The following is a 16,584-nucleotide window of genomic DNA, read 5'->3' as shown; positions in this document are numbered from 1 at the left end:
TGGAGGCGCACTTGGCCTTTCCTTTGTCCCGCCTGGTGTTGTCATAACAACACGACAGCCCACATGCGTCTCGCGTCTCGCAGCCGCTGATTGATGCTTCCGTGCACTTAGTCCCGTTCGCAAGCGGCCATTTTATAGACGCACGCATACTGACAACCTGGGGTCAATCGCATTCTTACACACGGACCGCTCAACACAACCTAGCCTAGCATGGTCCTCCTGGACCTGGGGTACCTCCAGGGAACCCACACAAGAGGGCCCCGGGTCCAGACCTTGTCCACTCGGGGCCACATGCTGAAAACCGGAAGGGATGCCAGGGACACTTTGACATTTTGTCAAGCAATGCTACGCTAAGACGTTCTATACAGTACAGTAAGTTATTATTATTATCATTATTAATAATAATTATTATTATAATGAGTAATTAATGATAATATTAATATGTTATTATTATTAATGATATAATAAACAATAATATTAATACATTCTTATTGTTATTAATTTGTATTATTATTAATAATAATAATTAATAATCAATGATAATATTAATAACTCGTCATTGTTATTTATTATAATAATAATATTATAATAATTTTTATAATATTATTATATTATATAAATATTATTATAATAATAAACAATAATATTATAGTTTTTTTTTATTATAGTTTTTATTAAGCTTTTATTATTAATAATAATAATTAACAATTATGATAATATTAATAAATTGTTATTAACAATAATAAACAATAATAATACGTTATCATTATTATATTGTCCAATAAATATTTTACAATAAAAATCATCTTAAAAATAATATTTGCAAAAATGAATGACCTCTTATGGCCCACCTGCAGTACCGCCCACGGCCCACGATCCACACTTTGGGAATCACTGCTCTTCAGTCATTCCTCCAGCCCTTGGTTCTACTCCTTGGACACGTCTGGTCCATATTGTTGATTATTGAATATTATCTATTTATTAGAGAACATCGATAATAGAAACATGAAGGCAGTGTAGCATGATGCCGCTCACTGGACTAACAATGCTGGCCTTTTTTGGGCTTCTATATTGGCCTCCTAAACCTATCTTGAAATGATGCAGACACCCACCGAGTACCGAGTACTTGGTCCACTTCTGCACAGAGACCAACCATGTGCAATAAACCATGACAATTCATTATCTCAACTATAAACCCGCAAGTTCGAACCCCAACCCTCCTACAAAGTTTCTGTTGGCTGTCAGTATACATCCTGGAGGTACTTCTGCTAAGATACACATTCAGGTCACACCGACGTGCTAAGACCCCCACGTGCTTATCCCCTGGGTCACAAACTTTGGGTGTCCTGGCATGTGAGTCTGCCCATCATTGTCTCAATTTTATGGAAGCGTACCTCTCGTTATTTTCAAAGAACTTGTCTCGTCTCTCGTCTGTTTTGGAACCAATCATATCTCCTCTCAAGTGGCCCCGCCTCCTCCACCTCATACGGCTAAGTTGGCCGCTAATGCATGCACGATGCGCACCAGCGCTGCGCCGGAGTGCACGTTTCATAATTCATGCACATGAAGTGGAAACGCTACTCGTGCTTCCTCCTACTCTGCTCCATCTCATCAGCGGAGAACGCGGCAAACTCCCCGACCCTGCGGCACGCGCATGTCAGGTCACATGACAAACACAACGCCAACGCCTCTCTGCGATGCACATCTTCTCCCCAAATTCAGCTGAGGAGGAGACGAGGAGACGCTAGCACGCCACCTGCGTTACCGGCTTCTGGCTGGTGGTTGCATCACTTTGATGAAGTACCACTTCCCTTCCTGGAGGGAGGAGCCGCATGTTGAGGAGTCTGGCCAACAAAGCCCGAGGGTACGATGATGCAAGGCGGCCTAAACATCCGCTCTTTCATCTTACGTGACGACGCCGTGTCGTCCTGCAGCAGGTCGCCAACATGATCATAATAATCAGCGCTTGGAATCCATAAGATGGCGGCCGATTCCAACTTGTGTTGGAATCGGATGAAAGGAACATAACCTTATGAAAAATACTCAAATTCATTTGTGTAAGGGGTGTGAAGTGTAAAATACATATGGCCGCACTGGAGTTTGACCAATGACCAATGCTGGGAAAAGTTCAAGGTCGTCCGTTTTTTTTAAACGTGAGGGTGGAGCTACATCAGGGGCGTCCTAACTTTTGCCAGGGTGGGCAGCTTGCTGCTAGCTTGACATTGACCTTCCCCTCAGATTTCTGATCAACATTTGCAAGAAAAGCAACTGTTGTAATTAGAAGATTCACCCCCCCGCCTTCTCTTTTCTGTTGCCGTTGTTCACCTACCAGTGACGGGAATAACGGCGTTGAAATAAACGTTCTGTTATGTTACGATTGGCTATGGTTTAGTAAGATGGCGTCTTCAGCCAATCAGAGAACTTGGGTGGGCGGGTGCTTAGCGCACACTCATTCATTCATTTTCTACCACTTTTTCCTCACGAGGGTCGCGGGGGGGTTGCTGGAGCCTATCCCAGCTGTCTTCGGGCGTGAGGCTGGTCGCCAGCCAATCACAGGGCACATATAGACAAACAACCATTCACACTCACATTCATACCTATGGACAATTTGGAGTTGGCTAATTAACCTAGCATGTTTTTGGAATGTGGGAGTACCCGGAGAAAACCCACGAGAACATGCAAACTCCATACAATACATTAGGAAAGCAGGAAGTGAACAAATGTAACAGTTAGTGACTGTAAAAGTACCAGATGGAGGGGTAGGATTTAATAAGCTTTGCTTCTTCCTACTCCTTTTGGACATGTGGAACTGGGAACTGATTATGGGATGCACTCAATTGTAATCTGATGCATGTTCAAATGAAATTAAACCATTACCATGACCAAAAATTGTCCGACCCAACCTCTACCTTTCTTGACAAATAACAACAAAAGACACGGGATTTGTGTACTTTGTCTGAAGCCACTCCGCTCAGCGAAGGATTCAAGCTGGGAGTTATGCTTGGCAGCATCCCAGGAGCTTTACAGTTTGATCTTCGGCGAGGAAACGAAAGCGGAGCATATTAACCAGACTCCCTGCACTATAGTCATCGGGAGGAGCATCGGGAGGAGCATCGGGAGGAGCATCTCCTCCTGCAGTGTCAGCACGGTGATGGAAAGTGATTTCAGATTTTCTAAATGAAAGTTGTAAATTGTTTACCCAGTCAACAGGGGATGTTTTACCTGGGCGTGTACACACACACACACAGAGAGAGAGAGAGAGAGAGAGCCATAAAGGGCTGCGAGAGTGAGGAATCATTTATCTTGGAAAATGGAGCACGGCTCCCGGTTGAATCGATACATAAACTAGCCGTAGGATCCACGGAGAAGGCAGCGGAAGTGACAGGCTGCTTAACAAATGGAAGGCGGCCCGCCCGAGTCTGCTGACTCAGCATCTTTTCACCAGGGAAGCGCCGTCGCACCATCCTTAACCCCCCCCCCCGCCCTCACCCCCCAACCCCCAGGAGACGACGACGACGACGTGCGGAGCCCGCCAGGTAACTGCTGATCAGAGCTTCTGCATCTCACCGTGGCTTCATGTTGGTGACGGATGGGCCACAAGATGAATGATAAACATTCCACGTCTGAACGCCATCAGTCAATTCTTTGTGGCTGACCCCCCCCCCCCCCCCCCCCTTCCACCCCCACAACTTTCAGTCCACTCCCATCCGATCCATCAGTGCTGATGAACACATTACCCTAAATTTCATTCATGAATTATTCATCGGAATAAGTGATACCGACAGCACTCATTCCATCCATCAATAATGTAATCCCTCGTTTATCACACTTAATTGATTCCAGACCTGACTGTGATATTTTTAAAAAATGGAATACAAGAAATAAAATCATGAAAATAATAAATAATAATAATAACATTCCTATTACCCAACATATTAAATAGAAGAAAGTAAATGTGATGGACAGGAAGTGATGTCAGGGGTTCAGAGTTGAGTTTCCTGTTGTTGTGATTTACGGCTCCAACACAATAACCCGTGTTATCGTTTTGATTATGGTTGTTATTATTAATGTGAGTCAATTTAAACCTGCAATAAAAGTCAACTTTGGTTTTCGTCTCACTGGAAAATTACTGACACCTAGCGGCCAATGGAAACTACTGCATGTCTCAGTAGCATATATTTGTATTTTTATAGAGGAAATAACATGATTTCCACGTGAACCGAATCAACAGTTACAGCGGACCAACACAACCACACCTTTTCATTTCTTTTCCGACGGCGGCCATGATGTCACAGCCGCAAAGGAGGGCTGAAACAAACGCAGACGGCTAAAAACAAAGCAATCCCAAATGAAATTCATGAAACGGAGAAACGGCTTCTCTCCGCTCGTACAACTTGTTCTGCTTCACTGAGAGGTGAAATGACTTTCCCAGCATCTGGCCGTGTTCCTGCACCAGGAGGTGTTCCTGCACCAGGAGGTGTTCCTGCACCAGGAGGTGTTCCTGCACCAGGAGGTGTTCCTGCACCAGGAGGTGTTCGCTACCGGCACGGTCAAACGCCATCCCTCATTCATTATCTAGCGCCGCAATTAAAACCAGCGTGCCTCAAAGCGTACTACACACAGTACTGTATGTAGTACATATCGCTCTGTAATGGTAAACGGGGTAGCCATGAGTTTCGCAGTACTGTATGTAGTACATATCCCTCTTATAGTAAATCGGGTAGTCATGAGTTTTCCCAGTACTGTGTTCACTTCAGGAAGTTGCACCGCTGGACGCAGTGCTACAGGTGGAAGCATGATTTTCCAATGGAAAGTAGAATTCCTTCTTTATAAATGGAATATTTTTATAGTTGGAATATTCTAAAGCTGTTTACTTCTTTCTAAGCAGGCTTTTTTAATATTAGAGCCCTCCAGGATGAAATAATACCCCTATGGTCAACTTTAGACTCCAATTACTGAATATAGTCAACATAATAAGACATAGATTTAAGTACTTAGCAGTACTGGTACACCTAGTGACCAGTATAGAATACTACTTTCATATGTAGCCCTCATTGAAAAAAGTTTGGACAACCCTGACATGAAATTATAAGCATTTTACTTAGGAATATTTATTCCAAAATCATAATGTGATGTTAAAAAACCAGTTCCTAAAGTGTAAATGTATTTCTGAAGTCCTTATTGACGTTGTCGAGAAAAGCGTGTAGCGTTGTTTGCTGCCAAACTTATTCATATCTCCCTTTCATATGCTAATTCCCTCTCATACATAAATCATCACTCTGGAGGTGACTTGCTTAGCGCTTCCGTTTTTGGAAAGACTTTTTCCCAACCAGCGGCTAAATCTGGGAAAGCTAAGTCAAGGCCGTCACACTCAACTTTGGTGCAAGTCAGGGTATAATGTGTTTGGGTTTTATTTGGGTTGCCCCCCCCCCACCCCCCTGCTGGTGATATTTTGTGATATTTAATAGAGCTGCAATAATTAATCCATGCCTCAATGATTAATCGATAATCCAATTAATGGCCAACTGTTTTGGTAATAATCATGTTTTCTAAATGTAAACATGAAAATAGCCTCGGCCTCTCACATGTGAGTATTGTTTAATTTCCTTCGTCGGGGTCTAGGGCCCAATTAATTACTGGATTAATCCAAACGGTGAGCTGAATTAATTAATTAATTAATTAATTAATCGAGGAAATAACCGTTATTTGCAGCCCAATGTTTCGATAAAGGAACTGCTGACAAGTGGAGCAACTTTTTATGCTTTTCTTGGACACTTTTGGAAACGAAAATTGCCCCCCCCCCCCCAAAAAAAAATAAAAGCACTCACAGGCAGCTCCGTCTTGCTTGTGACATTTAAAAAAAAAAACGGGAGACCAGGAGTCATGTAGCTCCTCCCCCCGGACCCACAACCAACCACCACAGATAGATTGCGGTCCTGTGTAATTTTGCTCAATTGTATGAAATAAAATGAAATTTGACATTAAAATATATAATATAAACATATAATATAAAATCCCTAAATCATTCAATGATCTCGACATAAAGTTAAAAAGTATCAACTTGATATCGGTTCGATATGCAAATATTGAGTATCGCCCAAGAGCGAGGGACGGGTGTGCAAGATGCGGTACCTGCCACGAACTGGACGGGATCTCCGCAAATCTGCCCAGCCCTCCAAAGGTGTAGCACCGGTACATGTGATCCAGAGACTCGGAGCAGTGCCACAGCAAGCCGAAGCTCACCGAGTCCTTGCTGGGCTGCTGGTGGTGGTGATGCTGGTGCTGGTGGTGCTGGTTGTTCCTCAGCTGCTCCTTCACAATCCAGGCAGGGGAGATGAAGCTGAAACTGCACACGGCGACCAGGGCGGAGGAAAGGAGCACCCAGAAGCAGCCCACGCAGCTGAACATGTTGGCAGCGTGGGGCGGAAAGCCCGTACACAGACCGCTCCCACGCCCCGCTTCTTCTTCTTCTTCTTCTTCCCCTTTTTCTTTCTTCTCCCGTCCTAGAAGCCAATGCATTTGGATCTCATGGATACCAAAGTCTACTTGCGCCCCTTAGCAGCACTCCATCTCCACGGTGCGAGTCCGCCGTGGAAGTCCCCGCACAGCGTGCGTGCTCCCACTGCTTCTTGGAGTGATGAAACAAACCCAAAAAAACATGCACCAGCGGCGGCTAGGCGGGTGGGCTGGTACTTCCGCCCAAGTCAGGTAGTGTCCTAACTCGGGTAGCGAAAGGACCCAAATGTGGCACAGGCGTCCACGAAACGCTTGTCACACCCACATGTGTGCGCGCAGGTGGATGGGCGCTCTCATTGGAGCCAATCACGCAGCCTCTGCGCACGTGCAGCACGCCAATTACACCATTGAGCAAACTTCCGGAATTTCCAAAATAAAATCCCAGTCAGGCGACAACCCTTGTGTTGTGAAGGGAATCGATTTATCAGTATTTATCGATATTTACTACGTATTCACACGTGTTTACAACTAGTTAATCAATTTAGCAAATCCCTTGTCTATTAATGAGTTATTAAGGACAATTGACTTTATTTAAAGCAGCACGTTCGAGCTCTAGGATTAATACATGAAAAAATGTAATGCAACCTTTTTGCTAAGTTAATATATTACTGTTATTATTAAATGACATGGCCGAATTCAATAAATATTTTGAAGGTACACCATACACTGCTAAAGTGTAGCTTAGAGTTTGTTTATGTCCATGATAGGATACAGTCGGGAATCATCAATGAGTTGCATTATAACTTCAATTATGGGAAACACTGCCCTCACCTGGACACAGCTCTAATTACATAGTTACTTTCCATAGGTAATATACATACGTGTTTTCAATTAATTAAAAATAAATATTGACTAATTGACTACGTATAATGTATTCTATTTTATTAACTTGGTATTTTATTGTTGTTTGTTCATATTTGGGAGGATAAAAGTAGTCAGGAATCGTCCTCGGGATGCATGATAACTTGGATTGGGAGAAACACTGCCCCCACCTGGACACGGCTGCAAATATATTTTGTCATTGATAATAATAATAAAAAAAAAACAAGACAGGAGGCAAAGCCTTTTATATTGGATGTATTTAAATCATACACAATTTAAATATACTTAGATTAGGTACACATACATATCGCAAAACATTAGAGGTACATAGTACCAAGATTCTTTTCTGTCTCTTCTCCACACCTCAGTAAAGCTCAAAAGAAGAGGAAAAAAGGTGACTTAGTTGAGAACACTTCCAGTTCCAGTTCTTTCTGAGATGCATACAGAGAGACCATTAAAAAAAGTAGTAACATTTAATAGGGGATAAAGCGGGAGTCTACATTATACATATGTACTGTATGGGTATATTTATAGCTTGGATTTTTCCATCACGAGTGGAGCGTTTGAAGTCATTTGGGAGTTTTTATTCTTCGCTCAGTGAAGGTGCAAAGTTTAATACAGGAGGCGTCGGCGCCCCCCTTTTGTCATTGTCAGATAAAGGTAGCCTCCCATTGGTCAACAGTTGCCAAAGGAAACCCAGGAAGCGGCCCCGCCCCCACGCTGTTGATTTGGCTATCTTTTAAGAGAGAAGTTCTTCTAAAAACAAGGAATGTTTTTTAAAAAAAAAAAGTGTGAAGAGATGTCTCGTGATGAAGCGAGGGATAATTCAGTCTGTGACATCCTCTGGAGGTCCTAGATGGGAGTCTAGTCTAGACTGGCATGCTCCTTCTGCGTGCAAGGTCTCTAGAAGAGGCCGCCGACTTGCGGTCACGTGATGCCAGCACTTCAGTCGAGCTCACGTACACCTCGGTAGTGTTGTGGAGTTGGAGCGAGTAGGTGCTTGGTTGTGGGCTGAACCGCGTGTGCTGTCATGTCCTGGGCGGGGTCATAACTACAAAATACGCACATATCGTTTTTTCACATGTCAAGGAACATGGCAAGGTTTCGTTACCTTGGTGGACTTGCCGGGACTGTCTTGGTTTGGCTGCTGAACAACATCGTTGACGATCATCTTAGCGATCTGCCAGGCCATTTCCTCTTGAGCCTTGAACGCGGTAAATCGTTCAACAACACTCGCTAATATTCACCGTAGGTGGCGTTTTGAACGTTGCCTCACCTCGTTGGAGTTGCCCTGGACCCATTTCTTCATGGCTTGGGAGAACATGGAGCCTGCGTGGCAGGAGAGGTGGAATATAGCGGTAAACACAAACCCCACGGCGTTACAAACTACATGAAACAAGTATACACGCAAAGATGCTTTGATGGGAGGAAAAACGATGTGTGGTACCTTTGGATTTCTTCATATCTGGCTCTGGTTCCGCCTCTCGGATGAACTGACCCAGTTCATTCACCCTCCCGAATGTCATTCTTCTGAGAACAACAAAAATAAGTCCAATCAGTGGAATTCATGCGTGTGAGTCCAATAAGTTGTTAAAACTTTGTGGTTCCCGGTGGAACTGGAGGAGGGGGCCGGAGGCTGCTGCCCCCACATGAGCCAGATGAGGGAAGACAATGGAATAGAAGTAGAAGGTCCTTCAAAGACCAATTCCAGGATGTGGTATTCTATACTGGTCGCTAGGTGTCAGTCATGGTCGGTCAGACACACAAGCAGCGGACTTGATTGGCGGGAACAACAGGCTCTTGTTGTTGTTTTCAATGGTCTCGCAACACGTACAATAATAACAACATAATCATAATAACAACACAGGCTAGTGCTGCAGCCGTAATCCACTCAGATGTCACGTCCTTCATCCACACGTCCGGAACACATCTTCAATGGCTTATTTTATCTCATTATGTCTACTATATTTGGCTATAGGGGTGCTATTTCATGTCTGGAGGGCTCTAATAATGTTAAAAACTGAACAATAACAATTCATGCATCACTCACCCAGCATATGGCCTCTGGTACAAGGATTCAGGATCCAGGCTGGCGACGTCTACCGTGATGGCCTCGTCAAAGTTTTTCAGGATCTTTATGGCCGCCTTTTTGGCGCCAGACTGCAGAGGAGACGGCGGTTGATGAATACGGTGTAACACCGGAATACCCCACCCCCCCTTTGCCACATCATGACTCTTGGGCATTAGTAAAGACGCTAACAAGAACAAACAACTGGAAATGTCAGCAGAGCATCGTGCCTGAAGGGAAGAAGGATGGAAGGAAGGAAGGAAGAAAGGGAATGTCGGGGTCACCTGAGACTGGGAGCACTCGTTGGCGTTTGAACTTGAACGCTCGTTGTCCGCCGGCCCGCCCTGCCCTGGCGTGCTGACATTCACAAACTCGTCGGCGCGCACGGAATTGAGGAGGTCGCTCAGGTATTTGTAGTAAAGGTTACTCGACAGGAAGCCCGGCATGTAGACCTGGACACACGGCAAACATGGCCGCCGTTTGAGGAAACGCTTCACGATGTTTGCCGGGAATTGGCTCTGTACCTTCTCCATGGTGGTCCAGGCCTGTCGAAGTGGAGTGGTAAAACATTCGGGGAGTGGCCCCCCCTCCCGGCAGATGTTGGACTCTATCTCCATGCGGACCGAGTCGCCAAAGCCCAAAGGGTTTGTTGCTTGGAGTGAGAAATACCTGGTGGAGGAAGGAATTATTTCATTTTTTACATAATTTAATCCCTTAAATTCAGAAATTTCAGATCAGATTTTTATTCTTTTTTTATTTTTAGGTTTCTTTTTTCATTTAAATTTCTATTTTTTAATTCATTATTTGTCTTGGTCGTTAATAAATTGTATGAATGATTTAAAAAGTAACACCCCACCACAAGTTCAATAAAAAAATGAAATAAAATATAATAAAAAAAGAATAAAATATAAAAAATAAAACCATATGTAATACAATTTAAAATAAATACATGCACATGACACAAGATATATGTAAAGAATATCATAAATAATAATTTTTATAATAAAAATAAAAATAAATAAATAATAATATAATAAAAATTAGTATAATTTATATATAAATATAATAAAAATAAATCAAATAAAACCTTCATTTGAAATTGTAATAAAGTTTTCCATGGTGTAAAACTGCAGTGCATCACACTGAGAGATGGTTGCAATATTAGCATTAGCATAAAAGTGACGGCATCTCCGGTCCAAGAAAATCACGTACTTGTCGTAAAGAATCATGGCATCGTTTTGGGCCTCCTGGCCATCGTACTGGCCCCTCTTGGCCGCCAGCTGGTTCTGGAAGTTGTCCGCCGCCAGCCAGAACTGCAGCACGTTCATCGCCTCCTCCTTTTCCATGTACTGCACACAGCACACAATCATATCGGTAAACATTTGCTTCATCGTACAAGACATGTGGCCTTCTAAACGAATATGGCGGCACGGCTATGGATTCCTTGTCGTACACCCGATGCCCTACATACAAGCAGGAACATTTGACGTGACGGATTGCTGCGAGGTCCACACTAAATAACTTGCTGAGAAATATGCCCAGCATGAGTGACAGATCTTGTGGGCTTTTTTTGTTAAGACAACAAAGCGCATGCAACCCAGGAAGTGATGCAATGCATTGCAAGACCGGTTTCAAACATGAATGATAGCAAAACAAGAAATTCAAAGTTAGCACAGTTTTACTGCAGTCGGCTGACGGCGGTGTATTTGAAAACATGCCTTCTATTTAGGTGCTATATACGAATATGACTCAAGTACGTGGTAAAGTACTTACTAGGACATGTCTAGAAACGTGATCGGGATTTGCAGCCTGCGTGTGTTTGGGAACGACCAGGCCGGACTCACCTCAGAGAAGTAGAAGAGAGCCGACTCACAGAACAAGATGTCCGCCAGGAACACCGAGCCGCTCGTCAATACTTCAATTTGGTATTTACAGAAATGGTGACTCCGTAGGAATTCACTCAGGAACCTTTGGGAATGAAACGAGAAGAGGGACAAAGGAAACACGTAAAAAGGACATCGGTTCCACTTTAAATGCACACATCACAATCTACTCAGGCTGGGATGCTGCTTAAAAACTGTATTGAGAAGATCGTTAACAGGGTTTTCGATGCTCAAACTACAAAAATATTCCATGAATAAATGGAATTCCCTTCTCACGGTCGGGCCTGGAACCAATGAAAGTCGATTAACGAGGGACTAGAAGAAGATAGAATGCAACTCACTGTTCCTCTAAGATGGTGAAGACAACCGACTGTGCGATGACGAAGCAGTTTGGGTCCACCATGCCATCCTCCCCGCAAATTTTAGCTGAGAAACAGAAACCACACCAAGTGAAGACGTGGTCATGGTTCTTACGTTCTTACATGGTTCTTACATCCCTTGCGTGTCACAATAGAAAACCGAGGAGGTCTACCTTACCCACGATATCGTTTCGGGTCTGCTCGGTGATGGGGATGGGCCGGACCGCATCCGGAGAGACGTACTTGGTGAAGATGGTCACCGCATCCTTCTCTATACCTGAAATGAAACATCACCTTTCAGTACACGTCTACTGCTAGTTACCACGAGAGCGTTAGCAAGCTGATGACCAGCTTGTGGAGGCCATATCTGACTAACTTTTCATGAGTTTGTCCGAGAGGTCTCGCAGGGTGTTGTTTGACTGCACTTTGGAGGGGGTCCCAGCCCTGGAGGAAGCCTGCCCGCTTGGAGTTTGTGCACAAGGGGTGCCGGGTCTCAGGCCTGCTTCCGTGGTGGAGGGGTTCTGCTGCTCGGGGGGGCTGTTCCGTTCCGGGGCGAGGTCATTGTGTCGGGGGAGCTCCGTGACCTCGGAACCGCCGCCGGAGGCGGGCACGGGCTCAGCCAGGGAGCTGTGTTTGACGGAGTTGAGGCTGTGTGCTCGGACCCGCGCCCAGCTGCTGGACCGGAAACTCTCCGCCTCCAGCCAGAAGCGAACCAGGTGCTCGGCGCCCTGCCGCTCCATGAAGCGCAGGAAGTGGGGGATGGCCACGTTGTCCCGGAGCACTTGGTCCACGGTCTTGGAGAGTCGAGAGCGGGTCTCCTGGGTTGGCTGATAATTCACACTGGAATGACCTAGAACACAACGAACACAGTCAATAATAAAAACTAAAATATATAATAATAATAATAATAATAATACATTTTTTATAGGGTGCAAAAACTCAAAGACGCTTGACATAGTAAAAGCAATGATGAACATGCATTCCATCGGCATTCAGCAGCTTTATCTACCTCTGCATGCGCTTTAAAAACTCGGTTGTGCTACCCAGATCAGTGCCAGGCTGCTGGGACGCCATCAAAATGGAGCATACCAATGGAGGGACGAGACACTGCAGGTTTTCTTTCCAGTTGGTCACTAATGCAGGTGATTTTAAAGACTGACCCTCCTTTGGTTTGAGGGAAGGTGCTCGGTCAACAGGTGGTGCAGGTTCTTCCACCTACAGCATGTGTTGCTTCTCTCCGGACAACCCGTCATCCAGCATGCCATACCTGCCATACCTCAGCTAAATATGCTATCTAGATAAATGACTGACAGGGGACTCAATCACTGGACTAAAAATAAAAAAAATAACGGATCGATTATGTTTATGGACGATAATGTTCGTCCTTGGAGAAACCGCTCCAGTTCACCTGCTTGCCAGCGAGGATTGTAAAATAACTGCAAGACGATAATACACTCGATACAACATAACACTCTGTGTGCATGCTAGCAGCCCCCGCCTCCACCCACCCAGACAGAGAGAGGGTTCACTCTCTTCATGCTGTTGTTCTACGTGTCAACCACGCCAAGGTGCTGAAACCAACGCACACAGCAAACCCTCTTCCTGCCTGTTTGGAGGCGGAAGACGAGGAAAACAGACAGGCGTGCCCATAGTAGCAATATATTAGCGCCGGCAATTCATTCTTTTTTTTTTTATTGTGAGATTAATTAATTCAATAATTATCATCCCGGGCGTAGTGACCAGTTTTTTTTTTCTCAACAAGAAACTTTGCCTTTACATTTTAATCTTGCAAGATCATGTGACATATTTCATATTTAAAGGTGCGGACAGTAAAATAATTCCGGCTCCATACCGAGATCGCCAAAGTGCGCAGCTTCCATGTGGCTGGGCTGCTTCTTGAGGATGGCCGTGCGGCCGCGAGCGAAGGAGTCCATGTTGGCAGAGATGACGTTGATGGCCACATGGCTGGGCCCCGCGGCCTCCTGGACGGCATGGTTGTTCTTCAGTGCCAGCGACGGCGAGTGGGGGCTGACTTGGCCTGCCGACGGTGAACAGACAACACGACATGGGGAAGACATAGAAATAGTCAAAAAATGCGTGTGGCTTGATGTGAAGGTGATGGAAATATGAACGAGTTCCTGGAGAATTAATAGGCTTAGGAAGGAAAGTGTGCGTGTTTGAGAGGACAGACTGTTCTTTGATTGCAAAAGGTCAACTGGTGTGCAGTCAGACATTTTGAAACAGTGGCTCTCCTCGGTGACAAGCGACGACCCAAATTGCTGATTTTTTTTTTTTTCCCCAAGTCAAACTTCTCAAATTTCTTCTATTTAAAGGGAGTGTTTGCGAGTCGTTCTTCTCCAGTGGATATGTGTAGCTCTCTGTCAGATAGACCTTAAGCACCTTAAGTCCCCACTCAATGTCCTTACCCTCCCACTCAGGACTCCCCTACCAATAAACCATGTGTTTGCAAATGCACGAATACAAACTTTCACTCTCTGGGCTCGTGGAGCTCACGGATGAGCTCAAGGATGAACTCACCTCTGTTGACTTTTGCATCGGTCACTCTCTCGGCTTCTTTGCTTTTGGCTGCAGGGAGACAGACGAGAACATTGCTGTAACGGGAGAAGCACTTTCATTCACAACAATAGCCGAGACAGGGAGTTGGGGACGGAGGGTAAAAAGTCGCCATTCAGGAAGACTACAAATAATGTCCTGTTACCTCACGCCATCAAGAAATGCGCAAAAACAGGAAGCAATGCAAATAAAGAGAGGCTGTACTTGGGACATGAAAAGGCCTCTCAGTGCCTCTCACGCGTCAACATTGAGAGGTGTTAGGAGGAAAGCAAAGTGGCAGACATGTTGGAGTCTGCGTTCATATCTGACAAAACAACTTATCACAGTGGGTATGATGCAAGGGAGGAAATTATAGAGACATGTGCACGGTATCTGGTTCTACTCTACATCAAAATAAGTTCCATGGCTTACTGGTACCCCACTGTGGCGCCATGAAGTCCAAATTTGGTTCACTTTCTCACAGACTAATGTCATAGAAAGCAAATAACAATTAATGTACATAAGCAGACAGCTAAACAATGCCATTCTTCTCTGCACTGTTGAAGCACACAATGAGTTCAAACACTTTGCAAAAACATTCCATTATCGCGCCCTAAAAACACACTTCCTAAAAAGCCTCAGTGGTCACTATGCTGCATGACACGGAGGTCTTTCTTCACACTTCCTCATGCAGAGTCAGCTGCTTTTACTGCGGTTGCTCTTTGGGAAAATAAATCATTTTCCGCTTGAATATTAGCAGTTAAAGACCACCAGTGTCCATAGTGACTTGCTGAATAAACCTACAGGGATTCCAGTTTCAATGAATTTCAGTCTTATCTATGATGACACGGAAATGGAAGCAGAAGGATGAAATAAATTCTGCTTCTTTCGACTGCTTTTCACACATGGTGACATGTATGCTGGAAATAAAGGAAACCATAACTATTTCCAAGTACGTATACGGTGATACTAGATTTCTTGTCCAATTAATTCACTTTTCAGGACTACTAAAAGTAATTTTAGTTCCAAACGTGGAGTTTTAATGTAGCCTTGTTTGATACTTGCTGTGGGGAACTCCTTAACTTTAAACTCGCTTTCTACCTTTACCGGTCCCGTCAATACGACTGTAAATAAAGTATTTGATATTAAATATGACGGCATATAAACTAAGATAGCTGTTACAGAACATTTTTAATGAATAAGCAATGTTGCAGTTTGCTCGGTTGTATTTTCTGATCGTCCTTGCTGCATTCGATCAGGGGAGAATGATGCCAGGCTCCACTGAGCTAACCATTGAAAGGCCACCATGAATCAAGCATTTCTGACAAAATAAGACATAAAGATGTCCTGACCAAAGAACCATCTTAATGGGTGTTTCCTATAAGCTAGCTACATTTGGCGTCGCGGCTGAGAGAGGGAGCTTCCTCACCTTTCCGCTTGAAAAACGACATGACGGGTTTAGTCTGAACGTTTCTTCAGCTCGCTGACACCATCCCGCAGTTTGCCAGGTCCATTCATTCAAATATATCTAGTGTGTACACTCCTGAGGTGGAAATGGTGTATCAGCGTACACCCGGCGAGCGCTGTCAAATTCCAATTTTGTCCAAGTCTACAGCCAGTTCAGCCGCCATATTGTCAATAAACGTCCGACTTCCGGGATGCAAGGAGAGCTGCATTGTGGGAAATGTGGTCACAAGAGGGCAGCGTTTGGCACAAGCTTGGCAATGTAGTTTTTTTATTAATAAAGTGACACCCACAAAAGCGAATAAATAAATGAAATTATTACATTTATTGAAAGAAGTGACACGAATCGTTTTAGTGTCCACGGGAATGCAAGATTAATTGAAGATACAACACAGTTAATTTTAAATAAAAATATTAAATAATTCTGACACGCAATTTCAACCGATGTTCGAATGTTGTAAAAAAATAAATATTTATGAGGCTGGGGGGTTGAGCCAGTGGTGTTTTTGGATAAATATTTGAAGTAAGGGGAGTTGTGGTTGCTCATTCTCGGGAAAACATTGACCTCTAGCGTTAAGGTGGTGAACTGCATGTCAGACTCTCGACACCGTATCGAAGAGATAAAAATGAATCAAGATTTTATGTGCGTTTCATGAATGAATGAATCAAGAAGCCGCCAGGAGGCGGCGCTGTATAATCAGCCTTCACAGTGGCAAACATGAGCAGTCGCTGGAGTGACAGCGGCGACGGCCAATCATAAATTAGCGTGGCACAGCGGAGCCAATCGATGAGCTCGTGAGCAGTATCTCATCTTGAGCAGTCGTTTTCCCCATGGTCCTAGTGCTTGACGACTCATTCTAATATACCGTAACACGATTTTCAGAGGCTGCAGGAGACCAAAACTGTTTATTTGAGAGGT

The 16,584-nt window shown here is 44.3% G+C and overlaps 2 protein-coding genes across 3 annotated transcripts in view; both read right to left on the bottom strand.

Annotated features, from left to right (window-relative positions):
* lhfpl7 (LHFPL tetraspan subfamily member 7) overlaps positions 1–6,775 on the bottom strand; it is a 64,908-nt gene extending 58,133 nt beyond the window's left edge. The window contains exon 1 of the mRNA XM_058086421.2: positions 6,133–6,775. Coding sequence (XP_057942404.2) covers positions 6,133–6,519 — 387 coding nt within the window. The 5' untranslated portion in view covers positions 6,520–6,775. The remainder of the gene's footprint in view (positions 1–6,132) is intronic.
* Positions 6,776–7,580: 805 nt separating this feature from the next.
* akap10 (A kinase (PRKA) anchor protein 10) lies at positions 7,581–15,885 on the bottom strand. 2 transcript variants are annotated; one of them, XM_058086916.2, is made up of 15 exons: positions 15,631–15,885; positions 14,187–14,234; positions 13,501–13,686; positions 12,025–12,498; positions 11,827–11,925; positions 11,631–11,715; positions 11,251–11,374; positions 10,619–10,755; positions 9,931–10,075; positions 9,691–9,858; positions 9,389–9,498; positions 8,786–8,865; positions 8,615–8,667; positions 8,450–8,542; positions 7,581–8,389 (listed from the first exon to the last, which is right to left on the bottom strand). In XM_058086916.2, exons 1-15 carry the CDS (start codon positions 15,650–15,652, stop codon positions 8,384–8,386), a joined length of 1,830 nt encoding a protein of 609 aa, XP_057942899.2. In that variant the 5' UTR covers positions 15,653–15,885; the 3' UTR covers positions 7,581–8,383. The 2 variants fall into 2 exon arrangements, with proteins under 2 accessions (XP_057942899.2, XP_057942898.2); XM_058086915.2 differs by having other exon boundaries at positions 8,786–8,868; positions 15,631–15,884.
* Positions 15,886–16,584: the final 699 nt, after the last annotated feature.

This window comes from Doryrhamphus excisus, linkage group LG21 (assembly GCF_037039965.1).
Source record: "Doryrhamphus excisus strain RoL-2023G ecotype Guam linkage group LG21, RoL_Dexc_Guam_v1.1, whole genome shotgun sequence".
NCBI lineage: Eukaryota > Metazoa > Chordata > Actinopteri > Syngnathiformes > Syngnathidae > Doryrhamphus > Doryrhamphus excisus.
The sequence above is the reverse complement of the archived record's forward strand: the minus strand, read 5'-3'. Positions and strand labels throughout refer to the sequence as shown.

What these genes read in the sequence shown, in the direction of transcription:
- akap10 (XM_058086915.2), bottom strand. Translation starts at nt 15,652, where the DNA reads ATGTCGTTTTTCAAGCGGAAAG. An exon ending in CTCTCTTCTACTTCTCTGAG is followed by an intron (nt 10,756 to 11,250) that starts GTGAGTCCGGCC and finishes TGCTGTGTGCAG; the next exon opens with TACATGGAAAAGGAGGAGGC. An exon ending in TCCAGGGCAACTCCAACGAG is followed by an intron (nt 8,543 to 8,614) that starts GTGAGGCAACGT and finishes ACCGCGTTCAAG; the next exon opens with GCTCAAGAGGAAATGGCCTG.